The following is a 25653-nucleotide window of genomic DNA, read 5'->3' as shown; positions in this document are numbered from 1 at the left end:
CCTGGCTCCCGTGCTCTCTTGAGGCGCCTCCTGCCCACTGTGTGGCAGGGCTGGCTTTCAGGGATGTGGGCCCCCACCCTTGGTGGCCCAGTTTGGCCCCTGCCGCCTCCCCCTTCTCCCCTGGCCACCCCCTTTCCTCACCTTGGCTCCCCTACACCTGGCCAGGCTGCCCTGCAGCCAGCACTGCCCCCTGGAGGGAGTGTAATCTGGGAGGCAGGGCAGAGGGGCTTGGTGGCCCCATGGGCTGAGGCCCCTCCCCCAGCAGGCACCCAGCCGGGTGGGCTCTGCCCATTCACTCTCAGGCCCGGGATCCCCTGAGCAGCTCCTGGGCTCTGCCCTCCCCCAGCTCTGTGCTTGGCCCTGGGCACTCTAACTCTTGGCAGAGAGCTTGGCCCCCAGCCCCTGCCCCCACACCATCCTTGCCACCCCAGTGGGACTCCCGGCCAGGCCCACCAGGCCCTGCTGCCCTGTCCTCCTGGGTCTGAGGTTCCTAGTTCCCGTGGTTATGCCCCTCCTTGCCCTGGCAGCCCCAGCACCTGCCTGCCCGCCTGGCCCCTTGGAGGAACAGTGGTGCTGAGGGAGGGTGTGAGGTGAGTGGGCATTAGAGCCCACCAGGATGGGGGTGGACCCCCAGTGTCTGTGAGGGAGGATGCCAGGTCTGGGGTCCAGGCCGAGGGTGCTGCAGCTCAGGGCTGTGGTGGGGAGCAGGGTGTTGGGGGGGGGTCTTGCAGACGACATGGGGTGGACACAGACCCCTGTCCTGGCAGATCCCTGTCAGGATGCCAGTCTTGTTGGCAGACGGACTCCTAGAGTCTAGGGGTCCCTGAGCTCCACAGCCCGGTCCCCTGGGCCACTTTCCTGGTAGGGGTTTCCTTGGCCCGGCTTCTGCCTTCTCCACCTTCCCAACCTGTGCTGCCAGGCCCTCCAGCCAGGACCCTGGAGGAACCCCAAGCTGCGAGTATCTTTCCAAGGGCAGGGGCAGGGCTGCCCCTCAGCCTGGAGGGCTAGGCAGCCTTGGCCTGGGCTCGGGTAACCAACAGCAAAGCCCATCTGGGACATCCCCCTGAAACTGCGGCAGGACGGAGGCCTGGGTGCAGTGGGTACATCAAGGCCTGGCAGGGCCTGGTGGGGCTCAGAGTGCTGCCCAGGGAATGGAGGCAGGGGCAGCACCGCGCCGGCAGGAGGGCCCAGCAGTGGTTACAGGCAGCTCCCTGGATCACTGGGACGTCCCACCATACTGGGGGCAGGCCGGGTCACCCACGACCCACACACATGGGAGGCGGTGAAAATGTTTTTGATGCTGGGAGAAAACCAGGCCGTCTTGGCCAGAGTGGGTGTCCTCTTCCTGGGGAGAAACCAAATGCTTCCTTGAGTCACAGGATGGGCACCTGGCTCCCCCCAGGGGGCAGGAAGCACGAAGAGGGGCGAGGCTGGCGTGGCATGGCAGCAGGACTGTGATCTGGACCCAGCTGTCCCTGCCTCCCCAGCACCACACATGGTGTCAGGCAGATGCTGCATAATTGAAGGGAAGAAGGAACGGACTTCCAGCACCCGCAGACACAGCAGCGAGGTCCCGGCCAGTTTATTGTGATGACCCAGGTCACCCAGAAAAGACCCATGTTCAGTGGGCACAGGCAAGCCGCGCGGGTGACACAGGCGCCATTGAAAGAGGGCAGGGTGGTACACGTTGGGGGGGGCACTGCTCAAACCCACAGCGCCATCTGCGCCCCATATACTCACCCCGGCTGGCCTCCTGCAGTGGCACCAGGTATCCCCACGCACAGCCAGCACCTTGATGGTGAGCCTGAGTGCTGGCCGCTCTGTGGGTGGCGCCCACAGAGGTGACAACCCTGAAGGGTGCAGGGGGCCCTGTGCCCCACTTTAAGGGATGCTCTTGGAGCCCAGACCCAGACCTTGGTAAGGAAGTACATGGGAGGGGCTGAGGCACCTGGGGTGGGGGTGGCCTGAAAGCAGGACCCCAGGAGCACATTTCCAGGGGCCACCACAGAGACAGGGAGCCATGGTACAGGGTGAGGATGCAGCTGAAATCCTGGCTGGCGCAGTTTTGAGCCCTGTGACCTTTTGGTGCCTCAGTTTCCCCACGTGCAAAGGAGGGATCGTGTTGGTGCCTCTGTTGCAGCCTGCTGTGAGGTGGAGGCGAGTCACAGGTGTCTTGCTGGGCTGGCAAACGAGGCCACTGTGCATGAGGGAAGGCAGAGGGGCACGTGGGATGGGAAGAGTCTGGAGGGGCTGCTTGGAGCACTGGCTGTCTGGCGGGAGCCAGCCTGTTTGCAGCCACTGGTCACCAGCCTGCAGGAGGCTCAAGGGAGAGACCTTGTGGCCTGAGATCATGTGACCCCAGATGCCCACAGGTCCTCGGTGGCCCCTAGGCCGTGTCCATGGTGGAAGCCTGCAGTGGGTGGGCAGGCCTTCTCATAGAGGGGTTCCTCTGGTCCTCCTGACTCGTCAGTCAGGAAGACAAGCTCCAGGGGCCTCAGTGCCTGCGGGGAGACTGTTCTCTCCGTCTCAGTACAGGGCTGCACGCTGGGCTGGCCTGGGAGGACGGTGCACGCCCTGGGCCATGGCTTCCTGAAGCAAAGGGAGCCAGCAGTGGGGGGACACCACAGCGCGTCAAAGCTGGTGGCTTCTTAGACACCTGCCAGGGGTGAGCAGCTGCTGAGCCACGAGGGAGCCCTTCCCCTGGAATCCATGGGGGAGACAGCCAGGAGTGCCTACCCTCTCTGGAGTGTCTGGCTCAGACCCAGCCTGGGTCACTCCCATTTTGGGGCACTCAGCCCTGCCCCGGCCAAGTGGCTGGGGGTTGTGGATGCGACATTTCCCATGCACAGGAAGAATTCACTCAGACAAGGATGAGGAAGGCTTTGCACAGGCATTTACTCCAGGGGATGACAGGCCACCCCAGCCCCAAAGGGTTAATGCGTCCTGGGGCATACAGAGCTGGTGACCTTGGGGAAGGCCACACAATGGACTGTTGGAAACCAGTTCTCTCCTCCCACTGTTGCCTGGGGCTACAGACAAAATGAAGGTGAAAAATGCGGGGGCGGGGGGTGGCTGCTGACAGGGGACCCGGGGGTAGCCAGGCTGTTGCTGGGAGACTCAGTGCGACATGGGCCTAGTGGAGGGCCCCAGGCTTCCTGCAGTGGCAGCAGGTGTCCCCATGAGCGGCCGGCACTCAGGCTCACCTTGAGGGGTACCTGCAGATGGCAGCCAGAGGTGAGCCTGAGGCCTGGGCCAGCCATCCCCAGCCACCTCCCAGACCCCACGCAGGGGGACAGGGCCTACAGCACACAGGTGCACATATCCAGACATGTGATCAGACAGCCACACGCACACGTGTGCATACACGTGCACACTCACACTTGCCCAGTAACAGGCGTTTGCCACATCCACCTCCCAGTCACGACACCTCGATCTTGGCGGAGGTTCCCCCACCTGCCAGGGCCTCTGTGCCAGTGGGTAGGCTGCGGCCAGCAGACAAGGTGCCCTTGGACGGGTGGGTGTGTCCTGGGTGTGCTTGCCCCTCAGGGTCCTGCCCCCAAGAGGATCAGTGGCTCCTAGAGGCCAGGAGAGCCCTCCCCGGGATCCCTGACCCTGAGTGGACCAAGCCTCCACAACTCTTGTCAGGGAGGGAGGGGTCCAGCCCCGGCTGCTGTCCCTGTTCACTGAAGTGAGCAGAGTCAGGTGGGGCTTCCCAGCTTCAGGGACCGTCCAGCCTCCACTTCTGTGCCTGCTGTGGAGTGGCCATCTCTGGGCCAGGGCCATCTCAGGGCTGGGGCTGCACCCTTTGGCCTGGCTCTTCTGCCCTGGGGGTGCTGGCCTCCCCTCACCCTGGGCTCCATGAGACTGGGCAGGGTTGGGTGTCCCCTCACCTGAAGCTGCAGCTCCAACGCCTGCACCTGTTCCAAGGACTCCATGGTCCTCCTGACGAGAGCTAGAGTGCGGGAGAGAGAGGAGGCCCTGCTGGCCCCTTGGCCTTAGGGCCTGGGAGCCAAAGACAAGAGAACTTCCAGGCCCAAGTCCTGCCCCGAGCCCCCTTGTTTTTCCCGTATCCACTCGGTCACCCAAACCAGCTGTGGGACCTTAATGCCCACAAGCAGCCCCTGATTGCCCGGCCCCTGAGGCTGGGTCCAGCTCCCCCGGCCCCGTCTACAGTCCAGGATGCCTCTCGCAGGCCCTTTGGCCCTCGCTGCAGCCCCTCCTCCTGGCCTGGCCCGCCACGCTGCACTGGCCCTCACCCCTACCCCTCCAGCTCAGCTCACCCCAGCTGGGGGCCGTGGGGTGGCGCAGGTGTCATGCCAGCTCTATTCCAGAGCCTCTGGGGCTGGGAGGAGGGGGAGGCACAGGGAGCCCCACCAGCCAGAGCCACCAGGCACACAAGAACCCCCAATCCCCACTACTGCCGGGTGAAGTCTGAGGAAACAGTGGCTTTGTACCACGGGCAGACTGGCCCCGTTGTGGGGGCCTGGATCACCATGCAGCAGTGGGGCTCAGGGCCCTGAGAAAAGGCAGGCCTGGGCAGGGGGTGGGGGCGGGGGCAGGACCCGCAAGCTCAGGCTTTCTCAGGGCTCGCTCTGAATCCTTGAGCCCCTGGATAAACATTCGTTCAGTCCTTTCGTGCTGTGTGACACCGCAATGCAAAGATGGTGGCAGGAGCCCTAAGCTGTGGTGGGCACCACCTCAATTTCCAGCCCTGCTGACCCCAGCAGAGCCAGGGCCTCCCTGGTGTGTCCTGAGCCAAGGCCAGTGGCCACCTGAGCTCTGTGGCCCTCAGTGTCTTCTGTGCAGGAGCCGGTCACTGTCTGCAGGGAGCTGTCGACCAGCAGGGCATACGGCCCATGTGCACGGTGGGGAGCCCCGCAGAAGGACCTGGGCTGCCCTGGGGACCTTCTTATGGGGACAAGGCTGGAGAGCCGATGTAGTCCGAGCTGGACCGTTGCTCCTCATGCTGGCTGGGGCTACCCCGAGTGTGCAGAGAACGGGCCCCCCCTCTGTGCCTGGTGGGGTGGTGCTGTTGACTGAGTGCGTGATCCCAAGCAACTGCTGCTCAGTGAGGGGCAGCAAGCGTGGGGCTGAGCTGGCACTCAGTTGGAGTGCTCCCTGTGGGGCCTCGGGAGGGCAGGCAGGGCAGAGATGCTGGGCGCTACACGCTGCCTGGGAGACATGACCTGACCCCCAGCCCTTCAGGGATGGTGCAGGCCCTGCCCAACCCCCGGTTCCCCAGGCCCTGCAGTCCCTGGCCCTGAGTGCTCTTGAGAGAGCAGTGCACAGGCTGCAGCCTGCCTCAGGAGCTGCCAGGCCAGCTGGAGGAAGCTGCTCCCGGGAACAAGGCCGTTTGGGAATGTTTTCTTTCCTTTTTTAACCTACAGCTGAGCACACGTTATACTTGTTAAATGGTCACGTAAGATGGGTGTGTTTTCAAATGAGTGGCTGGACATAGTTTTCAAGTGGCAGAGCCCTGCTTTAGGCTGGAGTGGGCTGGGTGGGCACCAGGGATGGGAGCCTCACACCCCTAAGGGTAAGACCTGGAGAGGGTGGGGCTAGGAGGGCATGGTGACCACCACTCGACAGTTGGTGCCCGAAGCTTCCAGCCGATGCTCCCGTGCCTCTTCTCCCAGCGCGTGAAGCTGCCCTGGCCATTTACAGACCTGGCCTGGAGAACTGGGGGCACAGGTCCACGTGGGCACCTGCCCTCACCTCTCCCCTGTGAGGCCAGAATGGGAGCCTCCATGGGACCAGTGGCTGGGTGTTGTGGGGAGGTCCTGGCCCTCCCAAGGGAGACAGAAAGAACCCCTTGGCCTGACCGCTGGGGGTGACTCTGCCTGAGCTCATCTATGGGCTCAGCAGAGAGGGGTGGCCTGTGGGACAGGATAGGACCCAGGCCTGAAGTCTGTGCTGAGCCTGCGGGGCCTCTGTGCTCCAACACCCCAACAAGAACACCTGCTGCCCACTCCGTAGCCTGGCCCCAGTCAGCCTGGGTGCCCCAGTGCCTACTCCCCATCTTTCTAGACCCCAAGACACAGAGGCCTCGGGCCTCAGACAAAGCAGTCTTGGGTGTCTGCAGCTGCTCTGCGGAGCTCCCGTCAGCTGGAACCTGGTGCTCTCGGGGGCGGAGCCCACGTGGGCCTTTCAAGGGCCCCCAAACCCAGGCTGGCCCCTCTGCCTGCCAGGACCCAGGTGACACAGCAACATGAGGTGGGGCAGCAGCCCAGGGGCTTTCCTGGGCTGGGCCCATGGAGCATGGAGCCTCCTCTTAGCTGTTTGTGAAGACCAAGCAACGCTGTGTTGCCCCAGGACTACCTGTACACTCCGGGATGCCCCAGGGCTGCCTGCACACTCTGGGATGCCCCAGGCTACCTGCACACTCCGGGATGCCCCAGGCTACCTGCACACTCCAGGATCTGCGGATCTTCCACTTCAAACAGCAGTTCATCATGGATCTGGGCCACCAGCCTGGCAGGGAGGGAGGGGGTCACCTTGGGAGGCCAGGACTGTGGGGTGGGGGCTCAGGGTTGCATGCAGAGGCGGGGGCCCATCCCCAAGGTTTCTGAAAGGTGGTTCTGGCACTGGGGCCCAAGACGATGTGGCTCCGTGAGGCATGGGGAGGACCCAGCCCATGGGCACCACTGCCTGAGGTCACCCACTGTCACCAGGACAGCTCTGGGGAGCTGGGAGAAGGGGTGATAGGGAGACAGGCTGGTTGGAAGTGACTCTGGTCAGCTGCAAGGAAGCAGGTGGCACACCCAGCAGGAGGGGCTGGGCGCCCCGTGTCCGCCCTACCCAGGTTGGTCCCGTGGGGCTGAGCAGTTCGCGTTCTGAAGTCTGGGCAGGGATGGAAAACAGCCCTTCGCGAACTGTTGTGGGGCCTGACATGGGCTGAGCCTCATGAACATCATGGGTTCCTGCGCCCTCAAGGCTTCTCAGAGAGGCGGGGTGCTCATTCCTGGCTCCTGCCTCGCTCTGGTGAGCGTCCAGCCAGCCCCAGCCAGGCCCCAGCCAAGCCCCACCCTTCCCCAGCCTCCTTCATGGAGCCCCTCAGTGCCCCTCCCAGGGCGTCAGCAGGGAGAGCAGGTGGGACCCAAGTGGGAGGAGATTCCGGTGAAATGCACTGCCGGGGGCAGGTCCCTGGGGCAGGGCTTACAGATTGAAGTACAAGTTCAAGTGTGCACAAGGTGGACGGATCATGGCTCCGGGCGATCAGCTCTTAAGGGCCCACACCACGCTGGGCACAGGCCCGGCCGCAGCTGGATTCGGCCAGGGCGCTGTGGCTCCACATGCTCCTTGGAAATGGGTGATACACACCTTGGGCAGATGATGCCTCAAATCTTGGTGATGTGAGACCTCTGCTGAGGCCTGCTGCCCCAGACCCACTGCCAGCCTCTCATGTCAGGTGGACACGGGCAGCTTACCCTGTGCCCTCGGAAGGGTACATGCGGTGTGGGAGACTCACAGGATGAGCTGCTGGGAAGGATGGGGTGCCAAGGGGTCCCACACGCTTTGTCCTCTGTGTGACCTTGGCTCTGTCTCCTGGATTGACCCTTCATGGGCAGGGGTCACATCCTATATTCGACCCTGCTGCCCGTCCTTGGCCAGCACAGACAGGGGCACAGCGGGCCCAGGGCCCCAGGGAGCTGGGCGGCAAGGGAGCCCTCGCCGGGCAGTAGTCACGGGCATGTGATGGAGAGCCCCAGCTGGGATGAGGGGCAGCCTTCAAGCCCCAGGGTACAGGTGGGCCATGCTGGCACTTTCCGCAGGGGACATGGACTTTGCAACAGAGATTTCCGGGAACCTGCCCCAATCCGCCCTTCCTCTCTTTCTTCACGTTGGTCCCTTTGTTGCCGGGTGGGGTGGAGGTGGGGCTGTGTCCTCAGCTGCAAAGGACATTTCCCAGGCTCTCTCTCAGGCAGGGTGGCCCAGGACCGCATTCCCTCCAGCTCGCAAGGAGGCTTTTTTTTTTTCCCCTTAGCAGGGAGGGAGGTGAGGAGTGGGATGGAAAAGGAGACTCCAGGAAAGCTCCTAAAAGGGAAGGCTCTTTAAAGGGCTGACTGTAAAGGGCTGCCAGGGGCAGATGCTCTTCTGACCACTACTACTTTCTCCTTTTGCCTGGAAGGTGTGATGGCTGGAGCAGCAACTTCCATCATAGCACCAGGAGGGAATGGCCAGGGAGCCAGAGGGACTTCGGTCCTGCTGCTCTGAGCCTCTGAAACAAAGCAACCACTGTTCTCTGGACTTCTCATGATGGGAGAAAAATCTGCCTTCTGGAGCCTGAGCTATTGTAGCTTGGGCCTGTGTCCCTGACGGCCAAGTATACATCCTCCTGGGTGTACATCCACAGCACACTACGTGGGCCCAGACAGCGGTACAGTGGTGCTCACACCCTCCAGCAGGCTGCCCCCAGGGAACGGGAGGTGGGCCTGTGCTTTATGTGCAACCTCTGGCCAGGGGCCGTGGACACTGCCCTTCCAGAAGTCAGAGGGGTGAGAGAGCCCCAGGCTGTCAGCACCAGCAAGCTTGTCTTAAACTAACTTCAAGGCCTCAGGCAGAAGTCTTTGTCTCCCCAGAGAACTTACTTTTCAAATGGGCAGAAACCTCAGAAAAGGCACTTGTAACTTTTTCCAGATTTAGCAGAAGCAGTTTTCACACTTCTTGAAATTACATTGTGAAATTCGGAGCTGCTGGTGTGGCAGGAACCTAAGAATAGGTGGAGTTGTCAGTCACTTACACATCATTCTCGCAGCCACTGAGACATGACCGCGCTTCTGATTGGGAAATGGGGCACGGGTGAAAGAAGAAGGACGTCTGTCGTCTCCGTGTGGGGTGGAGGAATGCAGGACCTTGGATCCTGTTGTGTTCCGGAAGGGAGTGGACCTCTGGTGCAACTCATATCCCTGTTCCTGAGAGGGGTCGGCCACAGAGCTGCTGTGTTCTGCATCTGGATGGCCTCACTGAGATCACTGCACCAGTAGGAGAATGTTCCAGAAAAGCCTCACTGTGTTGCCCTGTCTGGGGCCTGCAGGGGCAGCTTCCTTGCAACGGATGCCCCCAGCCCTGCTGAACTGCTTTGTGGACTCATCCTGAGTGTGGGCGCATGGTAGCCTCATGCAGACCCGCTTTGAGAAGGCCCAGGGGAGGGACTGTCATAGCACTGACACGTTCTGAAACCCAGGAAGGCCTTTTCATAAAGGGCCTGCATCAGAAGAGACAGGACAGCTGAGCCATGGCACAGAGGCCTGTGAACACTGGCCACTGGCCTCCAGCCCTGAGCCCGACCTCTCTGGTCTTTTTAGGGTCTGGACAAAGAGGCACGAACAAATGCCATTTCTCTATCACAGGGACTGTGGGTGGGGAATGGTGACTGTCCTGTGGCCCCAGCCCACCTGGGCAGACCCTTGGGGTGGCCAGATGAATCTTTTTTGTTGTTAGACAGAATCTCGCTCTCGCCCAGGCTAGAGTGCAGTGGTGCGATCTCGGCTCACTCTAGGGGCACCATGTGCCTCCCAGTGATCGAGTTTCATGCCTGCTGCTTCAGGCAGAGATGCCCGGCCACACTGAGTCTGCACCCATCCCTTCCAGATGCCATCCACAGCCTTTCACGTTACTCCTGGAAGAACAAATTACGTTCACAAAACACAGACCATGGAGTGCCCAATATTCCACACAAGTCTACTTTGCATTTTGCTATGAGAGCATTTCCTCGTGACAGCCAATGGTTGATAATAGAAAGACGACTAGTGGGTAACTGTGTTCCTGAGTAAAAGTGTCTGTGTCCAGCTTTCGGAAGGACTCAGTCAGCAACAGAGAAAGACCTCAGCTCCTCACGTGCCAACTTCCTTTATCAATTCCACAAGGGTTGAAAGTGAACCGACTTTTTCTTTTTTTGAGGCAAGGTCTTACCCTGTTGTCCAGGCTGCAGTGCAGTGATGTGATCATGGCTCACTGCAGCCCCGACCTCCCAGGCTCAGGTGATCCTCCCACTTCAGCCTCCTGATTAGCTGGGACTACAGGTGTGCACCACCATGGCTTGCTTTTTTTTTTTTTTTTTTTTGTAGAGACAGGTTTCACTATGTTGCCCAGGCAACACATATGTTGGTCACAAACTCCTGAGCTCAAGTGATCCACCCAACTCAGCCTCCCCAGTGCTGGGATTACAGGTGTGAGCCACTGCACCCAGCCTTGAATCAACTTTTCTAGACTTGCAGTATCTTAGAGGCAGGACCACCATTTGGCTTTCAGTTCCTGCCAAAACTAGCACAAGCTGCTCATATCCTGGGAGACGCTATAATTTACCTGCAGAAACTGGAAGTGAGCTGGATGCATGGATTTCAGGACACCAGGAGAACACTGTGCGGCACTAGAGGCTGGCTGGCGTCAGTGTGTATGTATGTGTGTGCACGGGTGTGTGAATACACGTGTGTGTCCATGTGTGCATGTGTATGGGCGCATGTGCTTGTGTGTGCATGTGTGTGCGTGTATGTGTGCGTGTGCATGCACATGTGTGTGTTGGGAAGGAATGCAGATGGCAGCGAGATGGGGCAGGAGGGGACTGAGAGTGAATCTTTTTTTTGTTGTTAGAGTCTCGCTCTCGCCCAGGCTGGAGTGCAGTGGTGTGATCTCAGCTCACTGCAACCTCCACCTCCTGGGTTCAAGCGATCCTCCTGCCTCAACCTCCTGAGTAGCTGGGATTACAGGTGTGTGCCACCACACCTGGCTAATTTTTGTATTTTTAGCAGAGATGACATTTTGCCATGTTGGCCAAGTTGTTCTCAAACTCCTGACCTCAGGTGATGCATCCGCTTCAGGCTCCCAAAGTGCTGGGATTACAGGTGTGAGTCACCACGCCCAGCTGAGAGTAAATCTAATGCCCCACTCCTGCCTCCTGACCACTTCAGTTACTGCAGAAAGCAGCACTGATAGCCCACAGCCCAGTGAAGCTGCAAGCAGAGCCTCCGGGGCAGTGCTTAGACTCTGTGGGGGTCTCAGGTATCCTCCCTCCCTGGGATGACAGCCTGGGCTTCGGCCTCCTTCTGGGCTTTGTTTCCCTGAGGTTTTGGGTGATTGTGGACCAGAGGAAGTACCTAGAGGGGCTATAAGGGGAGGAGCCAGCTGGGGTTTGGTGGACTTAAGGACCACCCCCTCCTCTCCATTGCTGGGTGTCACACATTGGCCTGGGCAGGGCCATTGCTGGGGACACAGTTCTGCACAAAGTCACTGAAATCACTGGAACAGCACAGGCTTGAAAGCCACAGTGACAGGAGGGAGTTCATGAAGACATAAGGAGGCCACTTTTTTTTTTTTTTTTTTTTTTGAGACGGAGTCTCGCTCTGTCGCCCAGGCTGGAGTGCAGTGGCCGGATCTCAGCTCACTGCAAGCTCCGCCTCCCGGGTTCACGCCATTCTCCCGCCTCAGCCTCCCGAGTAGCTGGGACTATAGGCGCCCGCCACATCACCCGGCTAGTTTTTTGTATTTTTTAGTAGAGACGGGGTTTCATCGTGTTAGCCAGGATGGTCTCGATCTCCTGACCTCGTGATCCACCCGTCTCAGCCTCCCAAAGTGCTGGGATTACAGGCTTGAGCCACTGCGCCCGGCCAGGAGGCCACTTTTAAAGAGAGATGAGGGATCTCTAATAAGGCAAAAAATCATGCCTTGAGAATGTAAAATAACATCAAAAGCCAAGAGAAAGTTGTAAGCTCAGATGTTGTGAAGTTGTAGGCAGGACATGGGTTTGTGTAAGCTCCTGCAAGGAGGTTTGTGATGAGATGGAAAAGAGCGGCCACGGGTAGGCAGGACCCACAACCCAAAGTCAGGGGTGTGCACACTGGAGAGGCCTGAGCCACATCTTATACTCTAGAAGCCTCTGCCTCAGCCCACCCTGGGCTCCCCTCCTGGATGCATCTGCAGTGGCAGGTGCACCCTGGTCTGCAGAGGTTGCCCCCATGGGACTGGCGCCAAGAGCTTGAGGGCCCTTAGGGTGGGGGTAGGAAAACGTCTATGGTGGGTCAGAGTGCCAGAGGCCCTTCTGGGGGCTGACACTGTGGGGGGCTGAGGCAGGTCAGCTCCCAGAAGGGGCTCCGGGATTCCTGAGGGGATCCCCCACAAGGAGAACGAGGAGAGGAGGTGTCTGGGTGGCCATTTCCAGCAACCCCAGGGCCTTGGTTGGCAAGGAGGAGGTGGTTGGGTGAGGGCTGCTTGTCCTCTGGCTGCCCAAACTCTTCAGGTATGTGCCCTGGGGGAATAACTGAGGCAGGGACAGAGGCCTGAGAGAGCTGTGGCCTGGGGGGCAGCCACGGCGGAGCCTCCACCACCAAGGCACGTCTGAACGTTGGCTCTGGGCTCGGGGCTGCAGCCAGAGCTGGACGTGGGGCACACTGCCTGGCATTGGTGGCAGCAACAGGTAGGAGTGGGGACAGTTTGGAGTTCCCAGGGTCCTGCTCAAGGGGCTGAGGGGTTCACCTGCCTCTGGGGTGGGCAGCCCCAAGGGGTGCCCCTGTGCTGTGCAGACACCCTGAGGAGGAGGGGTCTGGGGGAGACAGCATTTCTGTCTGGAAAGGCCTCATCTGCGCCCCATGCTGGTAGATGGCTGGTTGCTGTCTGCATGCCTGCTGGGGGTAGCCCCCAGGGCCTGCCACAGGCTGAGAGCCTCGGGAGGGGTTGGGGGCCCGATGAGCAGAGATGGTGAGCAGTCAGAATCGTGAGCCCCCAGAGGGTCTTCCCGCAGAACACTAACCCTCCCATCCAAGCCCTGGGAAGGGCTGGGGCCCAGGCAGGCTGACCGCCACCCACTGACCTGGCCGTCAAGGTGCGGGAAGTGGCCACTGCAGTGAAGACACGGATCATGGCCAGCTTGCAGAGGTCAGCAGCGGAGCCTGTGGGGCACGTGGTGCTGTCTTAAGGTCCCAAGGCACATGGTTCATGGTGCACTCAGCATTTGGCACTGTCGCCACAGCTCTCATGGCACCTCCACACAGAGGTGCCGGCTCTGAGCTGTCTGAGTGCCAAGGCCACAGACGACAGCAGGCAGACACTTCATCCTTGCTCCTCCCGCCCTCTTGCTCCTGCAGGGCACCTGGGTTTTGGGTGCCTTATTCCCGGAGGCCTCACCCCTGCCAGGCATGCATGGAGAGGATGGAAGGGCCTAGGCCAAGCACCAAGGGACTGAGCTCCAGGTCTGCTAAACCCTTGAAGCCTCAGTTTCCCACCGGAGATATATGGGAAACAGTACTGCCTGGGCCCAGCTCTTGGGGGAATCATCCTAGCTACAAAGATGACCGTGTCCCCTCACGCCCCTGACAGTAACTGCCAGGCAGGACATGGGTAGTGTAAGCTCCTGCAAGGAGGTTTGTGATGAGCAGGAAATACCACATCAGTGATCAGTGGGTGCCACCAGCCCTGTGGCTGTTAAAACCTAAGAAGCAAATGGACACAGAACTACAGGGTAAGAGGCTTCCGTACCTTGCACCACAAAGTTCACTGCCTGTCGCTCTGCTTGTGCCCGGAGTTGCTGGTCATGAGCGTGAATCCTTGGCAGGGGTCTCCTTCTGCCCATGATGGACACCACATAGCCTGAGTCACACAGAGCAAAAGCAGATGAAGGACAGAAACAGGCACTGCAGCAGGTGCAGCTCCCTTGGGCCAGGTCCAGAGGCCCCAGAGAGACAGTGACACTGCAGTGCAGACTCCGAGCCTCCCCTGGGCCGTTTGAGTCTATCGCAGGGGCAAGTGGGCTCTCCAGTGGGAAAGCAAGGGTCTGCTGCTGCTGGGCAGTCTGCACATTTTTTTTTTTTTTTTTTTTTTTTGAGACAGAGTGAGACTCTGTCACCCAGGCTGGAGTGTAGTGGCGCGATCTTGGCTCATTGAAGCCTCCTCCTTCTGGGTTCAAGCAATTCTTCTGCCTCAGCCTCCTGAGTAGCTGGGATTACAGGCACCTGCCACCATGCCCAGCTAATTTTCTGTATTTTTAGTAGAGACGGGGTTTCACCATGTTGACCAGGCTGGTCTTGAACTCCTGACTTCAGGTGATCCACCCACCTCAGCCTCCAAAGCACTGGGATTACAGCGGGGAGCCACTGCCCCTGGCCACACTCCGCACTCTCAGCTCTGCACTCTCCCGACTTCTAGCTGCACCTGGATCTCATATAGGATGAGGGAGGGCAGCTTTTGCAAAGTCATGTGGAGGCCTTGGGCCCAGGCCAACTCTGAACTGTGTGGAATGGCGGAGAAAGGGGTCAGCCCACATCCTCAAGGAGGGGCATGTCTGAGTCAGGTCCACACCCTCCACTGGGCAGATCCAATCTTGTGTGGCCTGAAGTGTATGCGGTTTGGGGGCTCTTTTTAAGAAAATGACTATATTCCTGACCAGTGAGGACTTCTGCCTTAACTAGGTGTGGGTGGGAAATAAATCCTCCACCTGTGACTGAGGATGAGAAGAATTTCCCACATCTGTAATAATCATGAAAGCGACAAGGGATTGAGTACCTACTACATGCCGGGCAACACGCAGGATTCCTGAGAGGGACTGGCATGAGGACCCGAGACAGCTCCTGCTCTGACCTGGTCCCTTTCCGCTCCTGCTGTTTTGTCGGTCTAGTGAGTTTTGACCGGACGCTGGGCACTGTGAATTTTACGTTGTTGAATCCTGGGGTGTGCTGTCTTCCTTTTGAGGGTGTTTTGGCAGGCTTAAGTTACTTGCCAATCATCCTGATCCTTTTGAGGTTTGCTTCTAAGCTTTGTTAGAGTGGATTTGGAATAGTTGTAATCTAGGGCTAGTCCAGACCTGTCTCTAAAGTGTGACCCTTCTGAGGCCTCTGCTGAATGTCCCAGGTGTCTAACAAGGACTCTCTGCTCTGGATGGTCAGAACTCAAACATCTCCTCATTCCATGTGAACTCTGGAATCATCCGGCTTACTGCTCCCAGCAGTTTTTGTGCTTAGTCCCGTAGCATTTCACTCAATGTATGTGTATCTTAGTGTTCAAAAACAGACACAAGGGGGACTCCTTGAAGATTTACAAAGCTCTCTCTCTCTCTAGCTCCCTCCTCTCTGACACTCTGACTTGCAAAATACAGCTGCATCTGCCTCCCCAGCCTGGATCCATGTCTCCTCCACTCATCGAGACCACTCTGCAGTCTGCGTGGCTCCCCCTCCACACATGGGCTGTGCCTCCAGACACAGGGCGTTCACAGGACTCAGCTCACTGGCGTCTTTTCTCTCAGATACAAGAGCAATACGCTACCCACTAGCTAGTGTTGGAAACGGCTGCTCCAGGTATTTTGCCGGGTTTTCTGGTTCTTCCTGGTGGGTGCAAAGTCTGAAGCCAGTGACTTCCTTGTGGCCTAAGTCAGAAGACTCCTGACTCCATACATTTCAAACCTCATTTCTCCTCCACCCAGTGCTACCAGTGCCAGTGCCTGTAGCTCCTGTTCATACTTGAGATGCCCTCTGGCCCTGGCCTTTTGTGGTGATGTTCGCATGGCACCAGTGCTCCTGGAAGCCACTCTTGTGCCAGGATGGCTAGCACCACACCACACAGAGAAAGCAGGGGACCACAGGAGCACCAGCAGGAAAATCCACATTAAATGAGTTGCCAGCTCAACTGGCTATGGCCCCACTGATGCCACCCGGCATAGAAAGGTGTGTGGTGGAGAAAGCCAGAGTGGTGGAGGCAGCAGTCCTAGCCAAATGTAGCTGAAACACTTTCTTTTGACATGTTTACAAAATGTAGAAGGACATGAGCACATTGCAGGGCCTCTCCCAGGGCCTTGGGACGGCCAGCATCAGAGTAAGTCTGCTCCAGCGGGGGCGGCCAAGTGCCCTATGGAGAGCACTGACCCCTGAGGGCTGGTGGCCAGAGAGGCATGTGAGATCCCAGCTGGCTCCTAGCTTTTGATGCCTCCTTGACATCTCTTACGTGCCATTCTCCCTCCGCCCCTCCTCCGTTACTGTGTTAATGCCCGCATGCTTCTAGATTATTCTCAGGGGTGGCTTTGACTGCACCTCAAATCTCTTTCCCACATTGTGATTGGAATCATTTTTGAAGGACAATGCTCAGGTTCTTTCTGCATGGAGTGTCATGTGTGGTCTGGGTTTACCCAGCCCTACCTGTTCTCTGGCCCACCTGCCCATGCTGGCACTCCTCCTGGCCCTTCCTGTCTCTGCTCAGGTCACCGGTTCCATGAGGTGGAGGCTGGCACAGCTCCCTTGGGGCCTCTGTGACTGCTCTGTTCCTCTCACACCTGGATGCCACCTTCCTGTCCTTGTCTGGATGCTTGTGGGTTTACCGTATCCCCCAAGGACTATAAGGTCCATAGGAGCAAGCAGCTTGTGTCTCAGGTGCCAGAGAGACCCCCCTTCCAGGCTAGCATGGGCTGTGGCACAGATGCTGCCCACCTGCCCGTCTGCTGTCAGACCAACGGGGAGCCTGTCGCAGGGCTGGCCGGAGCTCATGGGGCTTGGGCACAGACCCCAGAGTGAAAAGTCATCAATGAGTCACTGAGAGAGGCTCACGGAGAGGGTCTACAAAGCTGCACACAGACACTGCCAGCACCCAGAGGCAACAGGTCACAGCATCTAGGATGCTGGCCCTGCTGAGGCCAACTCTCCGGCTGATTTCCTCACTCCCAGTGAGTGCTGAGTGCTGTGAGTGCTCTTCCTGTGTCTGTCGTTCATCCTCCTCTTTGCTGTTTATTTCATTAATTTCTGCTCTCCCACTGATTTCTTCCCTTTTTTCTCTGCTGCTCGTTTCCAGATTTCTTGTGTAGAACACAACTCATTTATGCCCACAACTTTCTCTTTCTTTAAAAAATACTCCTTTAAAAGATTCCTTTGCTTCTAAGTGAGGCGTCAGCTTAGCCACATCCCAGTTTCTGATGAGATACTTTTACTGTAATTTATTTCTAACATTTTTTGTCATTTTCTTAGGATTTCTTTTTTTAATCCTAAATTATTAGGAGTATAATCAATTTCCAAATAGGTAGGTGGAAGGATGGCTACACACACTCAGACATACATGTATTAAAACACCTTTTCATTGCACTGTGGTCACAGAATGTTCTACTTGATATTCTTTGAAATTTATTTGGGTTTCCTTTGTGACCTAATTGTGGTGATATTTGTAAATATACCAGTGCTTTTCACAAGAATCCATGTTTTCCCTTTCCAGGTGCAGGCTTGTATCTGTTTTTACCTATCTGCCCATCCACCATCTAGTCACTCAAGTATGTTCACTGTGTTGCTTCAAGCCGCCCAGACTCTTGTCCCTTCTCGTGTGGAAGCTTCAGCCCTATTTGTCCAACAACAGCTGAGGATTCACCCAGGCCCCAAAACCAACCTCAGGACCCAGGGCCCGCCCGCACACCACCCACCCAGCTGTCCCCCCATCCTCCCACAGAGGGTGGACAGGAAGCAGGAAGCTCTGGTTGTGGCCAACTCACCTGTCTGGTGACACTGGGCAATAGCCGCTCGGGCAAAGTCCTTGATTTTCTTGTACTTCTGCAAAAAACTCTCCAAAAACTGGGCAGCTTCCTGGACAGGAACTCCAAGGCAAGCAGCAAGCCTCTCCTTCCCTGTCAGTCAGAGAGACGCATGTCAAGGCCTCACTCACACCGGCCATGACCGCGTGCATGGGCTCGGTGAGTCAGGTCCGGTTGACAGCACTGGTCTTTTCTGATGGGTTGGGATGGAGTTGGTGTTGGCTTTACAAGCTGGGTGCTAGGTGCCAATCAATCAGGACTGGGGCCTGTGAAACATGTATTTACTCAGCGATACTGACTCAGCGCCTGCCAGGTGTTTCAGGTAATGTGGTGATGAAGTAGACACGGTCCCTCCTCCCAGTGCGGCCAGTGGGAGACCCAATTCCAGAACTTCGGAGGTTAGACTGGGGCACAGAGGAAAAGAGGAAGGGGAAGTTCCATGGTCAAAGCACGAGAAAATGGTGCTCAGGAGTTCAATATTTGGTTCTAGAAGATGCAGGTGTTCTTGTGACACTGCTGGTAGAAATGTCTCTGGTTGGGGCCAGGCATGGTGGCTCATGCCTGTAATCTCAGCACTTTAGGAGGCTGAGGCGGACGGATCACTTAGGCCAGGAGTTCAAGATCAGCCTGGGCAACAAAGTGAGGCCTAGTTTCTATTTATCAACAAGAAAAGAAAAGAAAAAAAGGACTTTGGCTGGGCAGTGGCTGAGTTCCACAAGCATGTGAGCAAGTTCAGGGACCACAGAAGCCTGGGTCTGGGCCCAGTCCCACCAGGAGGTTCCATGTGGCCCTGGGGATGTCGCCTGACCCACATTAAAGCTCGTTTCTGCACTGTATATTAGGAACAAGAGCCCTTATCCCCAGCTGGGAGCCCCATGAGCTAAGGCATGGGAAGCTCCAAGCAGTGCGTGGTTCCTACTTGGTACTCAATATACACTCATTCGCTCCCATTTTCCTCCAGAAGAAAATAATAATGTAAATAGAGAATGAGGAATCCATGAGGACATCATCCCTTGCTTGACAGTGGGATCCTAGGGAAAGCCTTGGCCGTGGGGAGTAGTGCTGTGTCCTTGGAAGGAACCCCAGAGAGACAAGCAGCCTGAAGACCTGCCTTCCTGGGGGAGCATGCCCAGGACCAGCAGTGGTCTTGGCTGTCCTCTGTGATAGGTAAACTCTGGGGTTGTACTAGAAGGTGCTCCATGGACCTTTGGACAGGATAGTGCAGAAACATGGCCCAGGGGGTGAAGGTGTGGGGTCTGTGAAGACCAGGGAAGAACCCTCTGGAGGAATGGGACCGACTGGCCTCTCTGATTCAGCCATTCTTTCAGCCAGGCCACTCCTGGCCCTGGCCAGCTAATGGCGCAGCAGCTCTGGACAGAGAGAATATTCAAGTCTTAGGAGAGTGAAGGGGCAGGCGTTTGCTTCCACTGCTTTGCCAGCAAGAGTGGGAAGGTCTGGGGTGCCCTGTTCTCCCCAAGTTTATCCTGGCAGAGAGGGATAAAGTCATAGTCCTTCTATGCCCAGGACTGCCTGATGAATTGGCACCATTTGGCTGGAAATGAAAAATCTCCAATATCTCTTTTAGGGCTTAAAACCTATTATTGTGATATCTTCACAAATAAGTTATGTGTTCTGCTACACTTTACTGAAATAATTCATCTATGACTCTTTCTTTCTGTCAAATCCTAACCACCACCCTCACCTAGTGCCTCAGCTATGGTGCTGCAATGGAAAATTCCCTTGGCTCTCAGAAAGAAATCCAATGGTGGCTAGATACACAAGGTTGGCCAGATGAGACTTTGAGTATCTTCTTAGACAAGTCTTTTCTCACCTCCAATCTGCTGTTAAGCCCATCTGGTGAATTTTTTATTTCTGATGTGCAGTTCTAGAAATTCCATTTTAGAATTTTATTTCTTGAAGTTTTCTTTTTTTCATTTATTATGAGCATATTTTCTTTTACTTCCTTGAGCTTAGTTATTAATAGCAACTTTAAAACCCTCATCTGTTAATTCCAACATCTGGGTAATCTTAGGATCTGTTTCCATGATTGCCTTTTCTCTTAAGTATGGTTAAGCTATTCTGTTTCTTCCTGTTTAGGAATTTGGGGTTGTATGCTGGATATCATGTATGATATATGTAGAGTTTTGGATCCTATTATGTTCTTCTAAGGGGTGCTATTTTTTTTTCTGTTTTTCTTTTTCTTTCTTTTTTTTTTTTTTTTGAGACAGTGTCTTGCTCTGTTACCCAGGCTGGAGGGCAATGGTATGATCATAGCTCACTGCAGCCTTCAATTCCTGGGCTCAAGCAATCCTCCTGCCTTATCCTTCTGAGTAGCTGGGACTACAGATGTATGCCCACCATGTCTGGTTGAGGAGTACTAATTTTTTGTTTATACTTTTTATATATTTATTTTAAAGTGTATATTTAGGACAAATGGTTTTTAAAAATGTATAAAAATAATTCACATAAAAATCCAACTTCTATATTTACATGGTCCCTTAAAAGATTTTCATTTTATTATCATTAAAAATGTATTTCAACAATCTCCACAGTACTCTCAAAAGTCAGGAATTTTAAGATTTTCTAATAGAAAAATTTTAGTATTTATCTACACAAAAATAATGAAACTAGGAATTATACTATATTTTAAAATATAATGTCTCAACTATGCTGTGCCACATAAGAATAATCTTCACACTAAACGATTAAAATTCCAAGTCCTGGCATTTTCATTGATGAACAAAGCACAAAATATTTCATAGAAAAAAATACTTCATCATAAAAAACATAGGAAGTGGAATGCTTCAAACAAAAATATCTGAGGTCTGATTTCACAACATCAAATTTCCATATCCACTTTGTAAACATATACTCAGTATAGGTTACCAACTTAAATAAAGTCAGTTATCACCGAAAGAAGACATAGTTAAAAAAAATTCAGTGCAAAAATACGTATCAACTAATCAACCGACCTACAACAACTTTGGTGAAAATCACAATTTGAATCCCATCATATAAAGTGATTCTCTGAAGACTTTAATTAAAAATAAAAAGCTCTACAACAGCAATCAAGTTTTCCTTTCGTTACTATTCTCTAGTAAATGCTCTTTTTGATTAGCTTTTACAATGTCATCAGGTGATGCTGATTTGAAGTCAATGGTGTTATCGCTACAAGAGGACTTATTTCTTTGTCCTTTACATCTTGAACTTGTCTACCATAAAGAAAAGTCTTACAGAAGTCAAGGGTGCATCACTTGCAGCTTTTCAGTGGGTGACAAAGACACAGTGTTGAGGGAAAAGCTGAAGGTCTAGCAGCAAGGGCCTTGGTCTAAGACAGAGAAAAAGGTGGTTTCCTAGTCAGACAGCCTTTATTGTTTTTCTTATTATCCTTAGCAAAATTGGAATTCTTCCCTAGCTTTGAACTTAGAACTTCAGTTCGTGACGATGGAGCAATGGGTTGGTCTACTATAGGCTTTGAAACAAAATCTGGGTTTTTTTATAAGGACACTGAGATCAATATTTGAATCTATTCTAGGAGACCTCTCTTCAGACAAACTGACCTCAAACGACTCTTTCTTAATCTGAGAGTTGTATACATCAATCATTTCTGCAATCAATTCAGAAAGTGACAAATTCTCAAGGTCTCTTGTGAGAAGCTTTAGGAAATGCCAGTGACAACAGAGATCCTGTTAATTCTGATATTCCGGGTGAAGACTGACAGCAATTTGCTAATTGTGACAGGGGAAAGGATCCCAAACTTAGATCTGTGAAACTGGCAGATGACTGGTTACAAAGGTCAGACAAAGTAAAGCATTGGCTTATATTGTTTTCTTTGTGTTCCTGAAACAGTTCAGTTAGGAATGGACTTTCACACTGAGAAAACTGCAAATTATCATTTTTAAAAATGTAATTCTTGGCACTTTGTTCAACTAAAGAAACACTTCCAACTTCAGTTTCTTTACTAGCATTTAAATTATCAACAGTCATATTTTCCAATGAGCTAGTTAAGCACAAAGGATTATTTGAACTTCCTAAATTGCCCTGTACTGGAATGTTTTGAAAATCAGAGAGTGAATTATTTTGAATATATAAAGAATTACTCGGTGTTGTGCTCTTTATCATTATGGCCTTTAAATCTGGCATTTCTTTGAATGCAGAATCATCTTTGGAAACACATTCGGATGCATGAGGTCTCAACAGATCAGCATCTAGGTTCTTTGAAAGTAGACTTTCCAGACTGTAGATGATAATCTGACTGATGGCTGACTGTCACAGGAATCTCTTGACATATCATGAATTAGGTCAGCTAGTGAAAGTTCTCTTGTTAACTTACATAATTCCAGTTTCTTCTCCCTTTTAAGTCTGTCAAGTTTCTTTTTCCTATGGAGTAAACAGTGACTTGGAACTGAAGAATTATGAGATAATCCGTATTTTCCTACTGAGCTAGAAAAATCAAAGGGTTTGCTACAATAATCCAAATGATTTGCTGACTGAGGATAAGAACTTTGAACATTATTAGCTGAAACTTCAGAAGAGGAAAATAAGACTCCTTACCTTTTGTTGTCTTTCCTGTAGATACTGTCCCCTCATTCTCGCCCTTCAAATTCTGCAGGCTAATCCAGAGCCCTGTCAAAGGCTTCTGCACGTCAGACTTGTTCCTCAGAACTGCTTCAATTAATATTTCATCCGGCACAGCATCTCCAAGTACCTTCTCTCATTTGATCAAGGAATGAATAAAGATGAGCTTGATCAAATCCACTGAGCTGGCGGTTCGAAACAGAATTGGAAGATTCTTTCAGATCTTCATGATCATATTCTTCTACAGGCTCAACGGAAGGTTTGTCACCCCGTGAATAAACAAACTGAGCAGCTGTTGATGGTGAAATACAATAATCATCCTCTACAGACTGGCCATAGAGATCATCAACTTCAAAATCTTCATCGTAGTCAAAGCCTCGAACATTCTGATGCCGGGCCATGACGGTGGAGAGGGTGTTTGCCACAGCCCCTTAACTCTTTCCAAAACACTCCGCTTAGATACTGTACCAACTCAGGAGTACTAATTTTTTTTTTTTTTTTTTTTTTGAGACGGAGTCTCGCTCTGTCGCCCAGGCTAGAGAGCAGTGGCCAGATCTCAGCTCACTGCAAGCTCCGCCTCCCGGGTTTAGGCCATTCTCCTGCCTCAGCCTCCTGAGTAGCTGGGACTACAGGTGCCCACCACCACGCCCGGCTAGTTTTTTTGTATTTTTTTAGTAGAGACGGGGTTTCACCGTGTTAGCCAGGATGGTCTCGATCTCCTGACCTCGTGATCTGCCCGTCTCGGCCTCCCAAAGTGCTGGGATTACAGGCTTGAGCCACCGCACCCGGCCAGGAGTACTAATTTTTTTTAAAGGGGCACTTAGTTTGGCTAAAATCAAACTCTGTATCCCTGCAGTGGGAAAACGCTGAAATCTCAGGTCAGTCCTTTTTGCCTTGGCTTCTGGATTGTTTGAAGTCTGTCCCATTCATGCATAGTTAGGAGTCAGTCAAGAATCTGAGTAGAGTTCATACCTGGAATTTGGCCTCATTTCCTGGCTTTCTTCTTTCTAGAATTTCTCCCTTCACTTTCCAGATCCTCTGGTTGTCCAGCACTCTGTCCTCCAGTTCTTCAAGCTAGTAGGATTGTATGTTCCTAGCAGAGTTTCTGTCCCCACAGCATCAACTGAGGTTTGCCTTCAGGTAAGGGGCTATAGAATGAGAAATTCACCAGTGCCATTCCTTTCTTCCAAGTGTCAGCTGACCTCCAATTTCTGTTGCTCTGGTCACTTCCCAGTGCCTCTGGGTAGTTGTCTTTTTATACATTTTCCACAGTTTAAAGTTGATCCCTGCAGGAGGGCTGCTCCAATGGGAGCGACTTGGGCATCACCAGAAGTCATGCCTTGCTTTCTAAATATTTATGGCCAAGGGAGAATCCCTTTTCTTTCTTCAATGGAGCTGTCAGGATCTCTGAAGGGCAGCGGGTGGCCTCAGTCCCCATGCGTGAAGAAAGTCCATCCACGAGAGAGCGGACAGTGTGGTGGCTCCACAAGCAGCAGGGATGAGAGACTGAGATGGAGCCTGAGGGTCCGGGAGGACTTCCAGGCCCTGGATCCTTGCTTCTCACTCTTTGGACACCCTTAGCAGTGGGGCTGTCACACTCAAAGGTCACTGTCCCTTCCCCAAGAAGGATGACTTTTGGCTCTGTGGGGACTTCTCTGTCCCACACTTCCTGTGGACTGCTCCTTCTTTTCATAGAACTTGTCCCCACACTGTGATTCCGTTGATCCTGTTTCACACACAGGCCCTGAGAGATCTGCATACTAGGGACACTAAGTCCTCCCTACCTCTGAAATCCTACATGAACACACAATTTGACTCTTCCCACAGACAGCTAATCCTATCTGGTGGGTACACATGTGAGTCTATGTGTGTGTGTGTACTACAATTTGACGTTTAGCAGGGACAATCTTCACTTCCTTTCCTCCAAGTGCTCTTCTGCTCCACACATATTGCTAACAGGCTTTCACTCCTGTTTATGTCTCTAGGGATGAGCAAGTGCCTGTACATAGTGGGCCTTTGGGAATGTGGGCTGGTCTAGCTGGAGCAGACTTGACAGTAAATCCTATGCTACTTTCAAAACTCAGCTCGGGTGTTGCTGCTCTGGGCCAGCTCCTGGACTCTCCCAACTCTCCTTGGGCTGGGTCCCTCCCCTGCCTCCCTTGGTACCAGGGACTCCTGCAGATGTACTGATGGCACAGTGCTATGTGCCCAGGCCTGCTCCTGTGTCTCCTCTGACAGGTACGAGCCCCTCGGGAGCAGGCACTGAGCCAGAGGGCATGCCCTCAGCACAGACCTGTGGGTCACATGATGACTGGATGTGGAGGCAAGCTTCAGAGTCATGGAGTCATCTGAGAAGACTCAAGGGTTAGACTCTAGGAGCAACAGGGGCTCAGAGCAAGATCCGAGGAGTCAGGAGCTGCTTCCAGGAGAAGGCAGGTTCCTGCTGGGCTCAGCAGCGGCCATGAGCAGGGCCGTCAGGCTGGGGATAGACATTTGAATTCAGTTGACTGATAGAGGAGCAGTGAGACTGTGAGCCAGCCTCTGGGGTCAAGGCTCCCGGACAGTGGCTGCTCTGTTACTCTGTGTGTTCCCTGCCAGCTCCTCCACAGTGGCTGCGGGGGCTGAGCATACAGACCCTGCACCCTCTGGGGCATCTCCCCTGCCTCTCACACAGTCCTGCCGCTTCCTCTGCTATCTTCTTTACAGTTTTCACAATAGTCATGTCGCCGATTTCTCAAGAATGTGTACGAACCATGCCTTGCCCCACGCCCCCAGCATTTGTGGGCCGTTCAGAGGTACGTTACGTGAAAACACGTCACTGCAATCCACTGCAAGCCGGTAGGTGCAAAGCTCCTCTATGGAATTTCCAAAGGGTACCCAGCGGCCCGGGAGGCCTGGCAAGTTCACGGGCTTCCTCAGTCCCAGCTCATGTGACAAAGTTTCAAACACGAGGAGAACAGAGATGCAGCCTAAGCCCACAGCAGTGGATACACAGTAATTCCAGCTGTCAAGCCAGACCAGAACAATGGGAGCAGCAGAGCCAGAGGCTCAGGGTGGGAACCCGTGTCACTGTCACAGCTAAAAGCAGCCAAATTACCCTTTTTGACATTATGGCTAATGACTCAGTGCTTATTTACAAAATGCAGCTCTTTTCCTCTCCAGGAAAAAAAGAAAAAGAAAAAGAAAGTGAATACTCCAGAAGGAGCCAAATGGGTGGCAGAGAAGACCACCTTTTTCTGAGGAGGTCAGGGCAGCCATCCTGCCAGAGCACAGCTGCTGCCCCACGGCAGGTGCTCGGCACTCTCGTTCTGTGTTCCTCCCTCCTAGCTGGATTTGGGGTGGCTGCCCCAGCTGGGGACAAGGCCAGGGCTGCCACAGGAGACCTACAGAAGCTGCTCAGTCACTTGAAGGCATTTATTGACATGGCACAGAAGTGAAGTAGGAGTCAGACATAATGGCAGATGACACAGATGAGAGCTGACTGTGCCAGGTATGGCCCGTCCACCCTATGAAAGCATTTTCCCAGGAGGAGATGGCACAGGGAGGCGGAGGGCCTTGTACAAGGCCACACAGTCAGGAGGTGACAGGGTTGG

The 25653-nt window shown here is 54.2% G+C and overlaps 1 protein-coding gene and 1 pseudogene across 1 annotated transcript in view; both read right to left on the bottom strand.

Annotated features, from left to right (window-relative positions):
- Positions 1-2889: 2889 nt before the first annotated feature.
- The window catches only part of POLN (DNA polymerase nu), a 155386-nt gene continuing 132622 nt past the window's right edge, over positions 2890-25653 (bottom strand). The window contains exons 20-25 of the mRNA XM_008018117.3: positions 17444-17575; positions 13468-13578; positions 12803-12881; positions 6404-6471; positions 3891-3952; positions 2890-3215 (exon numbers count right to left, since the gene is read on the bottom strand). Of these exons, the coding sequence (XP_008016308.2) occupies positions 3030-3215; positions 3891-3952; positions 6404-6471; positions 12803-12881; positions 13468-13578; positions 17444-17575 (638 nt within the window). The 3' untranslated portion in view covers positions 2890-3029. The remainder of the gene's footprint in view (positions 3216-3890; positions 3953-6403; positions 6472-12802; positions 12882-13467; positions 13579-17443; positions 17576-25653) is intronic.
- LOC103246468 (uncharacterized) lies at positions 20551-22499 on the bottom strand (annotated as a pseudogene).

Source organism: Chlorocebus sabaeus, chromosome 27, assembly GCF_047675955.1.
Source record: "Chlorocebus sabaeus isolate Y175 chromosome 27, mChlSab1.0.hap1, whole genome shotgun sequence".
Lineage (NCBI taxonomy): Eukaryota > Metazoa > Chordata > Mammalia > Primates > Cercopithecidae > Chlorocebus > Chlorocebus sabaeus.
Note: the sequence above shows the minus strand (reverse complement) of the source record. Positions and strands in the feature narration are given on the sequence as shown.